Source organism: Parambassis ranga, chromosome 21 (genome assembly GCF_900634625.1).
Source record: "Parambassis ranga chromosome 21, fParRan2.1, whole genome shotgun sequence".
NCBI classification, from domain to species: Eukaryota; Metazoa; Chordata; class Actinopteri; family Ambassidae; genus Parambassis; species Parambassis ranga.
The window spans coordinates 1,961,111-1,981,453 of record NC_041041.1 but is presented as its reverse complement, the minus strand read 5'-3'; the positions used below and the strand labels follow the sequence as shown (position 1 = coordinate 1,981,453).

Here is a 20,343-nt window from a genome sequence, read left to right as displayed (position 1 = left end):
TCTTTCCAAGAGCCATCTGCCTGTCTACCTGAGCCAGGAGCTGTCCTCTCTGCAGCATGGGCCACACCTCTGTTTAGCCACGGAGGGAATCAGGAAACCAGTATGCGATGGTGGGATCTAATACTTTCTGGCTGAGGGTTCTGTTGTTCTTTTGCATCTGGAGAATTCCGAACTATGCAAACGTGTAAGAAGTTGTTCACACTGAGAGGAACTACCTATCTACTTGATCCTTTTCCAAGTCCACGTATTTAAATACAATTCCGACTTTAACATGAGCATCGCATCTGGGATATTTGCTGTATTTAGTGTAGTGGTATTATTCCTGGACATCAGGACAGGTATGTATCTGTAGCTAACTGACTGTCTTTGTGCTTACCTTAAAGCACAGGTGAGTGAAAGTCTTAGTTTTTCTTTGTTTGTTGTCGTTGTCACCTGTCAGATGCAACTCTGGAGGGTTCCTCTATGGGAAACCTCGGTCTGCCTTACACCCAGCAGCCTGTGGTGTACCCACACATCATTCGCGTGTCTGAAGTAAAGGCAGCTCACAAAGTCAACGCAACCGTCTCTCGACGGAAAAGGAACATCCTCTTTCCAAGCGGGGTCAAGCTGTGTGCGCAAGAGACGGCTCCGCAGGTTGTGGCAAACCATCTGAGCTACTTTCATCTCAGAGGTAAGATTAAAAATAAGTGTATGTAAATGTCTATGTGTTTAAAAAAAAGAGCACAATCAACAGGAAGTGAGGTTAGTAAAAAAAAATGGTCACTGATTTTGTTAGATTGTCCACACAGTTAACCTTCGCTGCGTGTGATATGCATACAGTATAAACCAATTTCAAGTGGATGAGTGTCAGTTGACATCTGTTGAGACAGACATTGGTATCAATTAGGCCTCATGAGATTTGCTTTTTAACAGACTGTGGTCTATTTACATGGCCAGATAGCCTATATGTTCTTTCTTACTGTGGTGGAATGTGCACGCCAGCAGCTGTTATTTATTGATTTGCAGTAATATGACATTTGTAGCACAGCTACCCTTTGTTTAACATATGCAGTGTGGTACAGCACTCCTCTTGTGACATTATCAGAATCAAAATCCTGGTTGTGTTACAGTAGTAGCAGCGTATGCAGCCTTAAGCTGCTTTAAGCATCATCACAGTTGTGTTCAAATCCGCATACAACTACATTTTACCTTGAGTACGTGCTGCAGTGGCCCCTCACAAAGTACCTGCATTCACTACACTGTCACAACAGCAGGCCTTCCTGCATACATCTGTTACATACATGCATGCTGTTGGAGTTAACCTGATGTTTCTTGCTGGTGTTACTTGGTGATTTTTGTATTATTTCTTGACGGCTGAGTCATGTGACACAAGCTTGTGTTGTGCTAGTAGCATCTAATGTAGCCTCAAGCTGCTTTTGTGATCCTGTCACCTGTAAACCTACTTAAAGGTGTAAAATCTGTGCATATCCTCATTTAACCAGTCATGTAATATATATGGGGTTAAATATAAACTGAGTGGCACTACTAAAATGTTTATTTTTTGTATTTTTTTTTATTTGATTTGGAAACTGAATATGAAACTGATAGCTTCATGGGTTCATGAGCAAATACATGTTGTTGCTTAAGAGACTCCGTACTAGAGATCAGGGCCTGTTCCTGACCATGACTTAAGGTGTCCAGTCACTGTTGTGTCTCTCTGTGATGGGGAAAAGCTGAAGTTTATTATGTAAGCTCGCAGATTTGGATTTGGAGGTGGCCTTTGTCGTCTCAGGCCTCACAGACAGTGTTGATTAGAGAAGAAGATTGTGTCTGTCCCCTGACTTTGGATCAATGCCCAGTCGGCTGACTCATGGAGGGGAGTTATGTCACACCTTCATCATGGCAGCAGGCTTACAGAGTGATGAAGTTGTGCTTTAATCTAAAACGACGACACTTTAACGACACCCTCAGTAAATGATTGTGAAATATATGGAGGGTTAGGGTCAGGTTTTAGTTTTTGAATGCAGCGTGTGCTTCCCTGGTCTGACCAGTGTGCCAGGAGACCGTATGGGAGGCTTTCAAGATCTTTTGGGACCGCCTCCCCGAGCAGGGAGAGTACCAAAGCTGGATGAGCCAATGCCAAGAGGGGACGGTGACTGCAAAGGAAATTGGCAGCTACTTTAGCCAATCAGACGAGCACCAGGCTCTGGTGAAAAAGGTGAGGCGCTGACTAATGATTTAACAATGACACACGTGAATATCTGAACAGCATGATAACACATTTTCTTCTACTTCCAGAGGATGTCTCTGCCTGGGTTTAAAAGGTAAAATAAACTCTCTGTGTAACATTCAATGATGCATGTATTATTTTCATTATTATTATTATTAAGTCTGTACATGTGTCATTCTTCCCACCATCTGTAGTGAGCCCACCAGGTCCTGGCAGCATATGTGCAGGTAAGGTTGTCAAGTGTCTTCAACCTTACCTGTTCATATTCCCACTCAATCATGTCACTTCAGATATTTTTAAGTTTACTTGTTTTGAATTATTGTGTCCCATTTCATGTCTTAGACGTGGATACTAGTGTTCAAGCTCTAGTGTTTATTTTAGTTCCCACCACTGAAGGACAGTGAATTCACTAAAAAAACTAAACCAACAACGCCTTTATCGTGCCAACACCTAAACACAGTCTGACACTGATGTCATTATTACATATAGCACTGATTCAGTGTGACATTTACACAAAAGGGCAAATGTAAATCCAGGAGTCGCTCAGATGATGATGTTTTGTTTGCTAAAAAAGACACAGTCCTCTCATTCCCACCAGCTTCAATGAACCGAATGCAGTTAGCCTGCTAAATATTTGTATTCTAAATCAATAGCATGGACTCAGTCCATCCTTTAACAGGAACTATAAAACGGATTTGCCCCCTTTGAGCTGTGAAAATATCCACAAACCAAACATAAACCTCATTATTAATGTAGCTATAAGCTGATATACTGCCAGTGTGTCGTTTTAATAACATTCAGTGTCTTAATGTTTGCACCTCCACCAGATTTAGAGTGTAATAGAACTAATTTCCTAAATGTCAGGGAGCACTTAAAGCTCAGTGGGATTGTTAAAGTAAACTGAGGGTTCTCATGGCATCATGGAGACAGAATAAATTGAATAAACTGCGCTGCCTCTGGTAGATTACATGATATACAGTAAACCTGTTTCTCTCTGGGACAAAGCTGCTAACAGAAGATAACGTTGTTGGTCTTGGTCTCTAAAGAGCATCCACAGTTATCCTGTGATGAGTCGATGTTTTCCCCACAGTGTGTTTACGGCTGAATGTTGTGGGGTTGTTTTTGTGTTAAAACGATGCTCTTCTCTTTCACAGCATTCCCACACCAGACACTTCAAAAGCTGTTGAAGCTCCTGAGCCAGGTCAGTGTCACACACTGACAACACCGCACACCGTCAGCTGTAGTAACGTCTGTAATCTCACTTCTCTAGGGCTGCTGCTTTTAGATCGACCCATTGTCTGCTGCTTGGCTCTGTGCATGTAGTAGGCCTATGTGTTAGCGTTTGGTGTGTGTGTGATCCTGGTTTTCAGGTTTAGTTCAGCCAAGATTTTCAAAGAAGTTGGGATCAGGGCAGTTTAATCCACACACGGCCACATTCACCAATCGCTGCACCGGCCAAAGACTTAAGCTCACATCCACTTAAGGCCATCACTTTCTGTTAAAAAGAAGGGAGGACATTATTATAGTGCACGGCCGCTGGATTCTCATGAGATTTGCAAAATCCTAAGGTCACCTGTCAGTCCATTCTGGCTTCATCATGAGGACCTGTGAGGAATTACTGCCAGCTAAGTGATGAGAAATGAGAAATGTGATGTCAGAAGACATCCTGCTTATCATCACTGAAAATGATACCAAATCATCTACTTACAATCAGCTAACATCTTTTTTTTTTGCATGTTAAATCCCAGAAGAACAAGCTAAGGAACAGGAAGTGGTGGGTGCAGCTACTGTTTCACCAGAGGTGGAGGAGAGTCCAGTGAGTGCACACACACACACTTGACAGGTTTGGATTGTTGTTTTTTTCTAATGTGTGCACAGAGTGACTCTATATATATATTTTCCTGATGTTACAGCTGGACAATGACATCGCCTTCGAGCCTCCCACCCCCACCGTGCTGGAGCAGGTGGTGGAGCTGAGCATCCTCCTGACTGGAGAGATGTACACCGACGACCTGAGCGATCCAGCCAGCCTCAAGTACCAGACGCTCAGCAGACAACTGGCTGAAAAGGTTTGACTCTCACTCTTTATATCTCCCCTCAGTGCTACTGGCCCCCACCGGTCCCCTATATCTACTGCTTTACAGTCTGTGATTGATGCATTGTTAGTTTTAATAACATGCACTTAAACAGCAGCGGTGTTAGGCTCAGATTCAAAACACACACAGATTTTATGGTGCACCATTGGTTATGGTGAAATAACTATGTGCTGAAGCTTTATGGCATGTCTTGGGAATAGATAAACCTTTGCACATGCATGCATTGTGCACACAGGTACTCACCTTATGGAGCAGGTTCAGTGGTTTTACAGGTACTCGGAAAATTCTGTAAAATATGTCTATGAGGTTTATCGCTGGCAGTCAGATTGACGCACATAAATAACGACGTAAACATTACTGACCTGGTTTTTGCTCCCTGCAGGGATTTCCTCCACACATAAGATCTGCACGCACCTTCCTTCACCTATAGTACTACAGTATATATACCAGCACACTTACACAAGCTCACACGCCGTGAAGAGATTAAGGTCTGCGGAGAGGAGGACAGGGATTGAGGAGGGAGAGATAGTAAATGAAGAGGGAGACAAAAGGCCCTGGAGACCTTTTAACATCTTTCTTCTCGGAAAGATTCAAATAAACTGGGTCAGTGAGTCTGCACAGCAGTGTGTGCATTGTTTTTTTTTTCCTCGTATTGTGTGGAGAACTAAGGTCTTGTGTACCAATAAAAAGAGTTCCTTGTGAGCTGGCTGCCATGCAGTGGTCTGCCTCTTGAGAACGATGATGTGGGTCATGGCACAGAGCAGCATTGTAACACTCGCTGGGGCTTTATTGTGGTGCCTGATTGTGTTTGTTTTTTTTACAGATAGCGGAAGCTCTGGAGGGGCTTCCCGGATTTAAGAGTGTGTCTGTAATCGAATTCAGGTTCGTTTGAAAAAAACAACTGGCCGCACATCATGACCAAGGCTATTTAATTATGTAGCATTTACACCATTTCAGCTCTCAGAATTTAACAGCCCCTCCTTGTTTTATATAGACCGCAGAAGGACGCCCAAGGGTGAGTCATCAGTAGTGGTAGCTTGACCTTGACTTGTTCTCCCCAGCCTGACTTGTATTTAAGCCTACAGATCCCTATCAGCCTCTCCTTGGATAGAGCTTGGATCTCCCACTGTGTTTACCTGTGGGCACGTGTTAAGGTGTGTCACTAGTTGCCTAGGTTAATGGTATTAGTGTGGTCACTCACCTTTTAAGTGGGATCAGGATGGGTCCAACCCAGCAAGCAGGTGTGCCTCTACAGAGACGATTATTGGAGCTTTATGACCTCGTCAATCAACCTCTCACAAAGTGATGGAGAGACGAATAGTGTGCCAGCTGAAAAAGAGCCAGAGAGAAGGAATTAAAAAATAGACAATCCTTAATTTGTCCTCTAAGAACGAGATGAATGTCTCACATTAAAATGTTTTAGTTACATGAATAGTTTTGGAGACATTCTGGAAAATATGTCTATTTGCTCTCAGGTGGAAAGTTAGATTGATATCAGGCTCATATTTGTACCGTCACCGCAGCCAGCAGCCTGTTAACATAGGAAAATGGCTAGCTTAGCTCGGTCCAAAATCTGCTTCTGAAAGCGTTACATCTGGGCTGTACCGGGTCCTGATCGGTAACTTCATTGGTTGCCTGGTTCCAGTCCTGTCAACAGCATCTTAAAACACACCTAATATATATATATATATATATATATATATATATATATTAAGTTTATATAGCAATATTTTTTGTTTGGAAAAACACAAATTGCTCGAATTTCCTTTAAGAAATGATTATTTCAGACTGTAAACTGATCATACTGTATGATTCATTTTCAATTGATAAGTCTAAAAAGTAACTCTTTTAACTCTTTTGCATTTTAACTGTACTTTATATAGTCATAAATATGCATACGTATATACTTTCAGTGAAATATGTATTGCCATAATTAATCTTGTGCAGATCACAGGACACAGCGGGCCTCCGTCTGCCTGTCTGTCTGTGAAACGAAGAGTGGGGAAAAAACTGGCTCTCTGTCTAAATGGGGCCGACTGTGGGCCGGCACGTGCTCAGCTGTCCGCCAGAAACCCCACAAACTAGGTCAGAGTGGAAGGCTCCCAGTAGTCAAATGAAGGCTGATAGATGGTTTTTTTCCAGGGCCTGGAATCTCTTGTGAGGTTTCCATGTTTATTATGATGGTTGGTTATTGATCATTCTGCTGACTGGGCTGTTTTTTGCCCTACACAATCGCAGCTCCTGCGCTCAGAGCAGAAATAAGCCGCTGCAGTCATCAGTCATGTGTAAGCGCTCTACATCTCAGGGTTGACAGTAAATTAAGCTATAATGTCTGAGCAATTTTCCTCCTCTTAGAAAACTCTTCTCTCTCTAATACTTTGTTATTGGAAATGTGTGTGTGTTGTAAGATGAATGTAATGAAGACACCATCTCCTCTCTCTATCAATTACCAAGCTGACCTGAAAACATGAACACACAGTCCCTAAAAGCACAGTGCAGCCTGCAAACAGATGTAACAGGTACGTATTTTTGTCCCCAGGCTGGACGGTGTGGTGGTGGACTATGGAGTCACAGTAGAGGTGGATGGAACAGGAGTGAGCACCGATCAGCTGGACTACCTGACTCTGCAGGCCAACCTGGTGGAAAGCTCGTATCGTGAGATCAAGGAGCTCCCCACGGTGGTCTACACCATCAGCGAGGTCAAAAACGTTCTCACTGAAGCCCTTCATAACGATGAGCTGCAAAGCGGTAAGACGATGGCCAGAGCTGGTCTTTATGAAGATATTCCCCCGAAGTGTAACAGGATGCTCACATTCCTCCATTACAGCTATTTATTTAATTTGCATGGCAGTGAAGTCACTGGGAATACATTGGCAGAGAGGCGGTGCAGGGCAAACCTCCATGTGTCATATCAAATAGACACACAGAGGACTCTGTATAGATATTACAACATACGGTACACCACTTGAGAAAACATTCCAGGGTTTTAATGGTCTCATCTGTTTCTTATTTCTGTCAAAGATGACAGAGAAGACGTTTCAGCCCCTAAAGTGGGCCACTTTTAATGAACAAATAACAGAGTCGTCAGTTATAGGAGCTGTGTATTTATACTCTGCTACAGTTAGATCCTGTCATTAAATGGTCTGCAAATGACAATTCAGCAAAAAGAACCTTTGAAATCTGAGAGCTTTTGGCTTAACTTTAATCCTTTATTTTGACTTGTGGATTTTACAGTTAACACTTAAATAATTTCACTGATTCAGCATTGACTTTTTTCATTCTTTGCTGTCTTCTTTTATGTCAGAATGCCTGCCATAACTACCCACAATGCACCTCTATGACGGAAAGATTATTTTGTTAGTCATCGTTTGTTAATCACTTCCGGTTCCCTCGTCCTAACGTCAGTGGGTTTTTTAATGGGTTTTTGTTTACATGTCTGAAAACGTCCTTGAGATTTTTTTTACATTTTATTCTCTAACAATAATATTATTTATATTTTTATGTGACTTTAAAAAGATGTTTGTTAACATTTGACTCGATGGGAAATCATCACGAGGTTTGTACTGTAGAATAAGGGGAACGGCGGTGCACTTGTTGCGGTTATTGTCATCCAAAACTGGGGAGGAAGTGTTGGTTTACAGAATTCACCCTTCCTGCTGCGCGCTAGGTTATTGCCATAAAACAGCGTCGTCTCCAGCCTCTCTCGCTTTAGGATCTACCTGGTGAGCAGGATTATTAATTCCCATACTTTAATGTGATCAGATGCTACCAACAATTAGGGTTGGGCGATATTGGCAAAAAAATTAATCACGATTAATTGTGGCATTTAGCCGATAACGATTAATTTGACGATTAATTGATGACAGTTGCACTGACATGTTTTTGACTCTAAATTGGCACAGTGTTCTAGCATGATACCGACAAATCATCAGTCAAGTTAACTACTTCATTCTAACAGGCTAAGCTGGTGATTAGGCACCAACCAGCCATGGAAATATGTATTGATAATATTGAGGCACAAACTGCTTCAAAATAATAATGAAGCAAACATTTAAAGTAACTTTGTCCTTCAAATGTTTTTATCTTAAGGTCACAAAGCATGTCAACATTAAAATTAAACAGACAAATAGACAAACAAAGTTCAGAAAAGTCACATCAGTGATTATTTCAAGTTAAAAATGTGTCTGCGCAAATGAACCTGTGACTGAATATGTCCCACACTAGAGCATGTTTTCACTCAGACTGTAGAACAGCAGCAGAAAAAACAAACAAATAAACAAACCGGACAATTTCACATTTAAATGTGTGTCTGTGCAAATCAACCTACGTTACGTTCTTCCAGCGCTTCGTTTGGTCGTAAGCAGCACGATGACTAAACGTACCGCGGATTCTCAGCTGAGTGGAATTCTTTCCAATATCTGCTGGAGGAGACTTCGCTGTTGTAATGTTTCCTATCTTGCTGTGGAGTCCGTAAATAAAGATCGGAGTTTATTCATTTGATACGAGCAAAAATTCAGTTACTATAGCAACAACCAACGCTCCACGCTTCACCTAATGCATGTCGCGGCACTATATACAGCTGTAGTGTAGTGTTGTGTCCTCGTTGCGCTTTCTTCGTGCTCGGGCTTATGGTGACAGACGTTGAACTTATGTTAGGAACGTGCTGCTCCGCATTATTTAACTGAACACCACTGCCTTCCACCATTATTGTTATTGTGGGCTCACATGTGCGCGGGTGATGGTGAGACTACGCCGCACACAAAAATGCGTCATCATGACGAGGCACTAATCGCCGTAATCGATAAGTGGCAAATATTAATCGATTACAGTTTTTCTGACTATTAATTGCACACGATACGATTTTGCACAAGCCTACCAACAATATGGACAGGGGAAGTGTTGTCCTCTCAGTGAAGGTAGTGCAGCTTGAGTTTAGAAACAAAATGAAGGTGTGTTATGCTCGTAGCAGCTAATGTTGTCTCCAGTTGCTGGCTACCAGATATAAATGATACTTTTCAAACTGAAGCCGTACCTCTGATGACACCATTTAAATAGACTGCATGCAAACTTGTACAGTTAGATTCAGGCGGTCGGTAGTTGAGTTAAAGTAGGTTATACCTCCTACTTTGTTCTAATGTTTATACCATCTCCTCCTCCTGCTCCAGTGAGAGTTCTCTGCGCTCATGGTTTTAAAGAATGCATGTCATTAGTTTACTGTGTTAGTGAGCTAGTGTGGATGAATGCTCACATCAGTTAGAGGCTGTGACACCTGAAATGCTGGCTGAACATTCTCATATGGCTGACATGTGTGGCTGTGTAACCTAAAGACATAGCATGTTTTTCGTCTTTGGTGGTGATGCAGTAACAGGCTTGGCCCACAGCGGCTGACACTCAGTCCAGATTTTCGCACTGATTTGTAGATATTTACCCCTGAAGGTAACACTGTCAAAATGCAGGCTGTCAGCGCACAGTTAAAATGATTTTGCAGACTGTGGCAGCCAAAGATATTTAGGCTATTTGGCACATGTGCTTTTTGTGTGTCAGTTTGTGTTAACATTTGTTTCTGCTCTGGTTCCACAGTGTCTGAGATTCCGGAGCCTGTCAACACTGCAGACGGAGCGACGGTGAGTAACCTCCTCAACTATTCCGACAACAATCTCTCTGCAGGCGGCCGAGCTGTTGTGAGAGCCACAGATTTGATGAATCACTTTTGTTTAAGGACGCTCATGGTTGTGTGGTATGACTGATGTTGCGATAACTTGTAACTGGCTTGAGATGTTATCCAGACTACACCCCAGTGCAGGTAGAGGATGAGCTCACCAGTAAGGATGAAGTGGAGCTTTGAGGATTAGTTTGGCTCTTGCTTTAATAATCCACTGCTATTCTGGGGCAAAGCAACCACCACACCACAGCAAGAAGGAGAAAGACAGCACATATGACTTTATTCAGACAAGTAACCTCAAGTCTGACTTTATTTGTGCTGTCTTGTGGTTAAGTGTCCTCTCTAGTGATAACGAGAGTTTAGCTTGTGTTAAATGTGTCTGCTGGTTCACTTTATAGCTCAGCTTACTAAATGATTTATTTGATTCATTGTATGACTTGGAGAGTTTCTTAACAGCAGTCAGCACCGACTTATTCTGGCACTAAAGCCCTATTTTGAATTCAGCTGCTGTTTTTTTTAATCCATCAAAACAGCATATAACAACTGTGTTGTTATATGCTGGTGCTTGAATGTTTGTGAACCCCTCTAAAGGTTTCCAGTAGCTGCTGATCAGTCGTCCACAGCAGCTTGGAGGAGTCTGAGTCCATTCCTCAGTACAGAGCAGCTTCAGTTCTGACATGTTGCTGGGTTTCCTCACATCAACTGCTTGTTTCAGGTCCTTCCACAACATCTCAGGTGGATGAAGGTCAGGACTTTGACTTCAGAACAGGAACTCTGTTCTTCTGGAACCGTTCTTTTGTAGAACCACTTGTGTGTTTGGGCTCGTTGTCTTGCTGCTCTTTCTCTTCAGATTCAGCTCACAGACAGATGTCCTGACATGTTCCTTTAGAATTCATTGATCCATCAATGATGACAAGCTGTCCTGGTCCAGATGCAGCAAAACAGGCTCTAAAACCATCATACTACCACCACCGTGCTGCACAGAGGGGATGAAGAGTTTTGGTTTTTCCAAAACTTCTCATTTAAACCAAACCAGCAGGCCTCTTGTCCACCTGATCTTTAGCAAGCTTCACGACTGTTCAGTGTTCTGCTGATGGTGGATTCATTTACATTACTTTTGTCCTGGAAAGTTGTGTGTGACAGTTGCATGTCTTGTTTTTTTGGAGTGATCGTTGTTGGTGGACCACTCCTGGGAAGGGGGAACAGTGGTTTTGAATTTCCTCTATTTGTATTATCTATTTGTTTATGTTGTTAATATACACAGTTAATAAAACCTGTTTGTGATGCAGGCCAGTGCTGTTGATGAACCACCAGAGATTCTGACACTGGAAGAGGATGTAGAGGATGATGTCCTGCTTGAAACCTCAGAAACCAACACCGCAGCAACCACAGAAAATGATGTCATAATTCTGGAGGAGAGTGAAGTTGTCTCTCCACCTCTAGTTGTGACCACGAATGCGCCTGAAGCTGGCAGTGAGTGTTGAGCCTCTCTACCGTCCTTCACTTTCTTTTTTTCTTCTTTCTAAATATTTTGGAAATAAAAGTCACTTTCTATAAAAGATTCAACATTGTTTTACAGGTATTGAGGAAGAGGGCTTGTTGCTAGAGGACAATGTGCAGAGTCCCACTGTAGAAATCACAACACCGGAGGAAGTCCCAGCTGAACTGCCCTTACCAGAGCAGCCGGTGATTGTCACACTGCCCGAGCCACCAGTGGAAATCGAGGCCTCTGGTTTAAGCACAGAAGACATGGAGAACCTCCTGGAACCATCTACAGAAGCTTCTGAAGAGGAGACAGTATCCCACGAGGATTCTGCTTCAGAGGAAGTGGAAACAGAAGATATCGGCATCAATACAGAAGCTGCATCTGAAGCTGAAGCAGAAAACATTGATGTTGCTGCAGTGGAAGTAGAAGCTACAACTGCAGCTGTTGAAGAGGAGCATCCAGAGGAGGTTGTTGTGAATGAAGAGCTTGCAGAGGAGCTTGAGATCTCTACAATTTCAACGGAAACCACTGAAGAAGAAGAGGATGAAGGCCTGCCTGCTCTAGTGCCACCTCCAGAGGTTTCAGAAGCATCGGAGCCAGAGACAGCAGAAGTGGGTCTGCTTCCTGCTGGTGATGGGACACCAGAGGAGTCTAACCTCACAGAAGTTCCTCCTGCAGAAAACGAGGTAAACACCAACCAGCCCGAGGAAGCCACAGACATGAATGTGGTGTTGACGCACCCTGAGGATACTTTATTTATGGAGGAGGGTGTGGACGAGAGCGAGGAACAAGAGGTGAAGGAAGAGCTTGCACCTGAAGCTCCGGTTGTAGAGGAAGAAGCACCAGAAGCACCAGAGATTTTAGCAGAGGACCTAACAGAGGATGAGATGTTACTGGTGAACGAAGGGGAACCAGTTACTGAATCTCTGAGCCCCCCAGAACCGACTGCCCTGTCTCCAGAGAAGGAGTCACCTTTTACCCAAATCTCTGATGTTAACCCCACTGAGGGCGAACCTGAGATCATCATCCCTTCACTGGTGGAGGTAAGCCGAACAATGAACAAACAGCACCCACTGCCACTGTAGGAACGTGAAAACAAACACAAATGATCTTTGTTCAGGTGTATTCATAAACATCTCCCTGTAATAATCAGTTTATTTTTCCCCATAGATTCACACTACCAATGACGGCCTGGACGGTACCACCGGTGTAGACCTCATGATTAATTTCGGTTATGGTCTAACTAACCACACGGAGGAGGGCAGCACTGGATTCCCCTTCGGCGTGGGGCATGGCACAGACCAGGCCAGTATTGCAATGCCAGTAAACCCTGGCCGTGCACTGATGGTGTTCTTCAGTCTGAGGGTGACCAACATGATCTTCTCAGATGATCTCTTTAACAAGAGCTCCCCAGAGTACAAGGCGTTGGAGCAGCGCTTCCTAGATTTGGTAATTGGTTTGCACTACTTTTTCCAATATTGTGTGATGTTCTTTGGGTTCTAACGTCCAGTTTAATCTTCTCCCAGCTTGTGCCATACCTTCAATCCAACCTGAGTCACTTTGAGAACTTGGAGATTCTGAACTTCAGAAACGGGAGCATTGTGGTCAACAGCCGGATGAAATTTGGAAGGCCTGTGGCACAAGGTGTGGCCACCACCGTCTATCTGATATTGGAGGATTTCTGTAACACAGCCTACCACACCATGAATCTGGCCATCGATAAGTACTCCCTGGATGTTGAGTCAGGTAGGTTCTCAGTGCTGGCAAAGAGCCAGAAGCTGATTAGCTTGGGTCAAAGTGATAACAAAGCTAAAGTTATTACTCCCAGCCATAAAGAAGACATCATTGAGCTTTTAGTGTGACAATGCATGCAGATATCTCCCTGTACCTAATGTTTGTGCTAAGCTAAGCTAATGCTTTAAGTCCGTGTGTGAGACACCGGGTGCTGACTCCTTGTCGTGACAGTGGACACATCCCATGCTGTAAATCGGTCACATCAGGTGAGATGAGCTAATCGGGGCTTCCCTGGAGCACTGCCACATTGGCACATATCATTAACAGACTGCTGCATTCAGCGGGCAGTTGGTCAGCATTCAGCATGTTTTATATCCCTTTAATTTGATGTTTGCAGAGTGAGAATAACTTCCTTTTCTTTTGGTGTTATTTTTTTGTTGAAGTTTTGTGTTTAACTTTGTTCTTTTAGAACCCCTGCAGATTCCAACTGTTACTTAAATTCCAATTTTTTTCTTTGCATAAAAAATCTGGGTTCATGTGGGTTTAATGAAATGTCTGTTTTTCCAACACTCCACTGTTCCTTTAATTTTCCAGGGGACCAGGCCGACCCTTGCAAGTTCCAAGCGTGTAATGAGTATGCAGAGTGTAAAGTCAACAAGTGGACGGGGGAGGCGGAATGCGTCTGCAACGCCGGTTACTTCAGCGTGGACGGTCTGCCCTGTCAGAGTATCTGCGAGATACAAACCGACTTTTGCCTCAATGACGGCAAGTGTGACATCATTCCCGGTCAGGGAGCCATCTGCAGGTGGGTGGAGGATTAAGGGAAGTGATGATCTGTGTGGGTGAGTGTGTGCGGGAAAGTGTGCCTGAGTGTTGCCATCTCCATCACATGGCACTTAAATGATTTTCAAGTGTTGCTACAGTCGCATGCATGAGATCGCTGTCACATAGAGACGTACCCACAAGTCAGACTCTTAACTAGCTGCATGAATTATAGCCATGAAAGAAAGATTTAGCTTTACAGCTTTGTTGGCTACAAAAAACAATTAACCATTTTCTTAGATTTGTGTTTTTGGCCTCAAATAAAACACTTAAACCTTTGGCAGTCCTCTATGTTAATTTATTTACACCCTAAGGCGTTTAATTCTCTGTACATAAATGAAAACAATAACTACCACTTGTGGAGGCAAATATGTGATTAATATTGTGATCCAGTTTCTAGCTTCAGGATACATATTATCACATTTTTGTTAGATTAAATATTATGCATGAAAAGTACAACCACTTTATAATGCCACAGGATTGTTTTTCATGCTTTCTTACAATTAAGATCTCAAAGGATTACTTCACACAGGATACTGTTTTTTTGTTTTGTTTCCAGGTATTAGAAGGGGTTAATGTGTGTGTGAGATGATGTGCCAGTAATCCACAGTGTCAGTGACAGGAACATGTCTGTGCTCAGCTGACTTTTGTACGCAGTGCACTTTTACCTGAGTGACTATTAACAGACACAGAGGACGCTGCGTGCCAAGATGAGCACTGACCTTTTTTTCACACCGACTACCACATCATAAAACACGCAGGCAGCTCCAGATGCTGCTGGATTGTGTTTTTACCTCTCGCCATCCAACCCCAAAAAACGAGAAAAAAAAACAAAAAAGAAAAATGCGTTGTGTTGCTCCATGGAGACAGGAAACAAATGTCAGGTTTTATTCCAAAACAAGGCATTAATAATAATTTAACGACACACACAGAACTGTCAAGACGGAAATCATCACACCACTGACAAATTTCCATCCTCATCTCCAGGTGTCGCGTCGGGGAGAACTGGTGGTACAGAGGAGAACACTGTGAGGAGTACGTGTCCGAGCCCCTGGTGGTCGGCATAGCCATCGCCTCTGTGGCTGGCTTCCTGCTGGTGGCCTCCGGAGTCATCTTCTTCCTGGCCAGGACGCTGCGGGATCAGTATGACAAGGATGAGTCAGAGGATCCCATACGGTGAGAAGAATCATCCGTCAGAGAAAGTATTGATTTCTGTCGTACATGTGTTGTTTGACACCTGAAACAGTGAGTGACTGTGTATTATTCAGTCCCCTCCTGCCTCTTGACACAGCTGCTTGCTGGGTTTATTTATCACAGGGATAACACAGCAGCTAGCTAATCGTAATGGGAGTCTAACTTCCAGAGGTGATTGTGCGTTTTTTCTTTGTCTACTCTCAGGACTTGTGCAGAAATCTGTTGATGTTTAAAGTCATATTTATGTAGAAATATAGACAAGGGTTCACAAACTTTAAGCACCTTTGTAAATGTTACAGATGATTAGGAACAAATTTAAAGGGAAGCAAAATAAAACCACACTTTTCTGGTTGATGCTTAAATTTAGTGCCTTTGACGACTTTTCTCCTCCGTGTTTTAGATTAAAGAGGTCTGGTTATTTTCTTGGGGGACCGAAAAGGTGGAGAAATCCCATGACTGTGTCTTCAGTCGGACAGAATTATCCACAGAACCACCTCTTTATTCTACTTAACTTAGAGTTGTACGGCCTCCCGTCCCCCTCTCCCGGAGTCTGCTGTGTCTCTCTCACATGCAGAGTATACCTGTTTGCCGGTTATCTGTGTGTGTGTGCATGGTTTTGGCATGGAGCCATGAGAATCAGTGTTAACGTCAGCCAATTAACTGATCAGATATGGTGCTGATCCATTTCTAAAAAGCCTTAAACACCTCCACAGTAGGCTATCTGCTACTCTGGAGTGCAACTCAGGCATCAACACACTGACTTATCCAAGGTTAATAAAGGTTAATCTACAGTAAGGCCGTATTCTCGCCGCAGCTTCATGTCCTGCTTCTCATCTTGCCTCCATGACACTGTGAGTGATTTCTCTTCCGCTGTGTCACTTTTCAGGCGAGCAGAGAGTCTCCCTTCCTTGGAAAGGGCGACCAAGTACAACCCCATGTTTGAGAGTGAGGCCACCACAGGCTACAGCCATTACTACCGCCGCTATCCTGAGGCTCCCGCGTACAGCAGCGCCAGCGCCGAGGCTTCCACTGACTTCAGCAGCGAGGAGATACGACACATCTATGAAAACAGTGAACTGACCAAAGAGGTGAGTGCTATCTACTGATTGGTTTAGAGGAGATGTTTTGGCTACATTAAAAAAAAAAAAAAAAGGTTCTGGTTAAACAAAAACATCTCATGACTCGTGCTGTTTGACATGAAACTGTCATGTTCAGTTTACTGTTTATCTGCCTGTGATGTAACTCTTGACTGGCGCCGTGTGTTTCTGCAGGAAATCCAGGACAGGATACGCATCATTGAACTCTACGCTAAGGACCGACAGTTTGCAGACTTGTTACGGCAGCATCAAGCGTGAGTGCCTTGGTTTTTTCCTCTTGAAGGCTCTGAGGAGATAAAGAAAATGAGCCAAACACACACCAGGATGTGAGGGAAATAAACGGCGAAGTGAGTTTGAGATACAGGAGGCTGACTAGGCCGGAGTAAGAAAAAAAAAAGGGTTAGTTTCTTATTAAGGAGCTGGAGGAGACAAGGATTCAAGCCATGCCAAGCCAGCGTGGAGACAGATTTATCATTCCTAAATCTTCACCAGCCAGGCCTGGAGCTGATGCAGGGAAACTGATTACGAGATGCAGACAGTCCTTCATCTGCCAGCAGCCCAACAGCAGCAGTGTGTCTGGGTGTGATGGCTGCGGTTGTTTTTAAGTCGTATCTGGTGTAGATCAACCTCTGTGAACTACAAAGTTCCTTGGTACCAGATGAAGCTGGCTGTGGGTACATGTTTATTCAGTTAATAAAGTGACTGATTTACCTACAAAGATAATCGGTTTGTTTATGTGTCTTCATGTGCTGCAGCATCCTGGATACCCGCAGAGAGAGCTCCTCTGCTCAGACATGAAACGTCCTGTGAATGACAAGGTATGTGTTGTTCTTTTTTTTTTTAAAGAGTTTCATTTAAATATTTCCCTTTTAAATGCGTTTAGAAAACAAAACACACCCTCCAGACAGGCTCTGTTTGAGGGCCAACTCCTCTTATTCTGCTACAGGCTTGTCTCCCACGCTGGTTTTACACTTTTGTTTTACACAATAATTATTTATTTAAGAAGATGTTTGTTGAACCAGATGGATGCAGAGTGTGTCCAAACTGACACATCCTGTTCTTTGTTTAGAAGTATTTATGTTAAACATCATTCACTGTTTCCGACAATATGCCGCTGATTTCCTTGATAGGCTAATATAAACAATATGCAAGTGTTATCATATGAAAGGGGCTGGATAGCCTAGAGTCTATACTGTCCTGAATACAAGGAGGCTCAGCACTATCTACTATAGAGCAGTTTTGTGGTGAGTTCAGATTGCTGGATGACTACACCCAGGCTGATGTCGTCCATTTCCTCAATTACATATACATATTGTGAATGTAATGGAAGCTGATTTAGCGACTGGAAACAGGCCATGCCTGTCCGAGTGTAACAAACCAGCACCGTCAAAATGTTAAAAAGACTCGAAAAGCTGCTGTTTTTCCTGCTTCTTCAAGCTCCCCGGTGCAGACTGCAGGAGGTAACAGCTCAGGTCAGGACATAATCTGGCACATATTCCCGTTTTTAAAACACACTGAGCTGCTTTTACACCTCTGCCTGTTTTTGTGTGGATGTTCTTACCTTTGGCAGGAGGCTGTCTTCAGGGTTTAAGCCTTAGGCCCCGTTCACACTGGAGAAAGTCATTCCAGCTAGAGTAGGATTGAGCCCAGACAGCCTTTAAGCTGGATGCGTTCAGACCTATTTTCAAATCTGGCTAGCACACAGTTGTGTCCGCACTCAATCCGGCTTCATCCAGCGTGTTTGCTGTTCTCCAAACCACTAGGTGGCGCCTCGTAATATGGCTAATAATGTGGCTAGCCGGATTCGCTAGCCACATTTGCGTTCACACCTGAGCCACATTTGAGCACATTGAAATCAAACTGGATTCAGCCGGATTGGAGGTGTTCACACTCGGAAAAAAATACATCTGGATTGATCTGGATGACCGAATCCTGCTTAAGCCACATTTTTTTCCCCAGTGTGAACGGGGCCTAAGGCCCAGATGTGTTTTTTTCTGAGTGTGAACACCTCGAATCCGGCTGTATCCAGTTTGATTTCAATCCGGCTAGATCCACCCCCGAGAGGTGGATCTAGCCGGATTGGCTCAAATGTGGCTCAGGTGTGAATGCAAATGTGGCGAGCGAATCCGGCTAGCCACATTATTAGCCATATTACGAGGTATTTTTTATTTTTTTTATTTTAGATACTTTATTAATCCCAGAGGGAAATCCTTTACGGCTGCTGCCAAGCAGTATCAGCGTGTTTGCTGTTTTCCAAACCACTAGGTAGCTCAAATGTGGCTAATAATGTGGCTAGCCGGATTCGCTAGCCACATTTGTGTTCACACCTGAGCCACATTTGAGCTAATCCGGCTAGATCCACCTCTCGAGGGTGGATCTAGCCGGCTTGAAATCAAACTGGATTCAGCCGGATTGGAGGTGTTCACACTCGGAAAAAAACACATCTGGATTGATCTGGATGCGACCGAATCCTGCTTAAGCCACATTTTTTTCCCCAGTGTGAACGGGGCCTAAGGCCCAGATGTGTTTTTTTCTGAGTGTGAACACCTCGAATCCGGCTGTATCCAGTTTGATTTCGATTAGCTCAAATGTGGCGAGCGAATCCGGCTAGCCACATTATTAGCCATATTACGAGGCGCCACCTAGTGGTTTGGAGAACAGCAAACACGCTGGATGAAGCCGGATTGAGTGCGGACACAACTGTGTGCTAGCCAGATTTGAAAATAGGTCTGAACGCATCCAGCTTAAAGGCTGTCTGGGCTCAATCCTACTCCTTCTCCAGTGTGAACGGGGCCTAAGTGGCTGCTGGCTCCAGGTTTGTGTTTTGCATGGAGATGTGAGAGTGGTATCATTTTTTTTAATCATCTGTTTCTCTGGAACAAAGTTAATTAGCATATTTCCAGAAAATACAGTATTAACGTCTGGCACAGCAACAAGCTTTTATACCATTGTACATAAATCAATGAGGGATTTTCAGAAGTTTTATTCATTTTCTAACTCTTTGTGATAATAAAACCAGGTAAAACCAGTTCACACTGACCCCCCCCACCCCCTGTTCTTCTGCTTCACAGAGATATGCCTCCACACTGATGACCCCTGTCAGGACTTTCTTCTTCTTCACCATGGTTCTCACTGCACTATTTAAAATAGACCTGCTCTTACATTCTCTACATTAAGTCTGTGGGTGTCTGTGCGTGAGCAGAGGTGTTCCCCCTCCTACCTCGGTGCCTTCTCTTGACTGGGTGAGCCTGCTGTGACATCAACCGGACCTGTTTGCTGCTCATTTCCTGGATGTCTCCCTGTAGGGAAAACTGGACCGTATCCTGTTACTTGAAACGTTGACAGACACATACTGTAACTACTCTAAAGTAGTGTTTTGGTTTAGTGATCATGTCATATCTATCCACTCTTAAAAGCAGAAGAACATATACTGTGAATATGTAAATAGTTGAACTGATATTTATTAGTTAGGAGTGTAGGGTTTCTCTTTTTTTAGTCAATGGTGCTATTTTAATTTATTGATATGGTCTATTATAACACCTATAATTTAGATTACACATGTACATTAAAGGAATAGTTCAACATTTTTGGAATATATACTGACAGTTAGACTGACTTAACCCAACCTGTATCATGGAATATGACCTATGACCTGTGTTGATACACACTTCCTTGACTTTAAGTCATTAGCTTTATTCACATGCTGAAAATATAAGCTCACCTGGCTTTACAGAGGACTTATAGCAAGCCACATCAAACTCAATCAGGCTGTACATCTCAGCACAGAGCACTCTTACTGGATAAAAATAGTTTTATATATGCTCTGCATGAGAAAATCTACAATTAATCAAGTATTTTAGCATCAGATTCATTGGCTTTGTTGGACAATTTACTCAGGTTAAACTAGATTTAAACATTTAGCTATGGAGAACGTCATACGTGCAGCAGAAGTTTAAAACTGATCACCCTAAGCACAGTTTTTTCACCATTTTCACAACCACTCAGCAGCGTCTTGCTATCCGTCTCCAGTTTTTGTGCTAAGC

The 20,343-nt window shown here is 43.3% G+C and overlaps 1 protein-coding gene across 1 annotated transcript; it reads left to right on the top strand.

Moving 5' to 3' along the window:
- Positions 1-271: 271 nt before the first annotated feature.
- On the top strand, positions 272-19,618 carry impg2a (interphotoreceptor matrix proteoglycan 2a). The gene is made up of 18 exons (XM_028394453.1): positions 272-338; positions 440-670; positions 2,031-2,197; positions 4,123-4,278; positions 5,129-5,187; positions 5,300-5,320; positions 6,845-7,053; positions 9,886-9,929; positions 11,257-11,440; positions 11,547-12,496; positions 12,624-12,902; positions 12,980-13,199; positions 13,782-13,992; positions 14,997-15,185; positions 16,090-16,291; positions 16,475-16,554; positions 17,056-17,118; positions 19,372-19,618. The coding sequence occupies exons 1-17, from the start codon at positions 272-274 to the stop codon at positions 17,096-17,098; spliced, it is 3,312 nt and encodes a 1,103-aa protein (XP_028250254.1). The 3' UTR covers positions 17,099-17,118; positions 19,372-19,618.
- Positions 19,619-20,343: the final 725 nt, after the last annotated feature.

Bases quoted from the DNA above. Each gene is read 5' to 3' on its own strand.
- impg2a (XM_028394453.1), top strand. From the start codon at position 272: ATGAGCATCGCATCTGGGATATTTGCTGTATTTAGTGTAGTGGTATTA. The intron at 2,198-4,122 runs GTGAGGCGCTGA...CTGATGTTACAG, and splicing joins ACCAGGCTCTGGTGAAAAAG to CTGGACAATGACATCGCCTT. The intron at 13,200-13,781 runs GTAGGTTCTCAG...TTAATTTTCCAG, and splicing joins CTCCCTGGATGTTGAGTCAG to GGGACCAGGCCGACCCTTGC.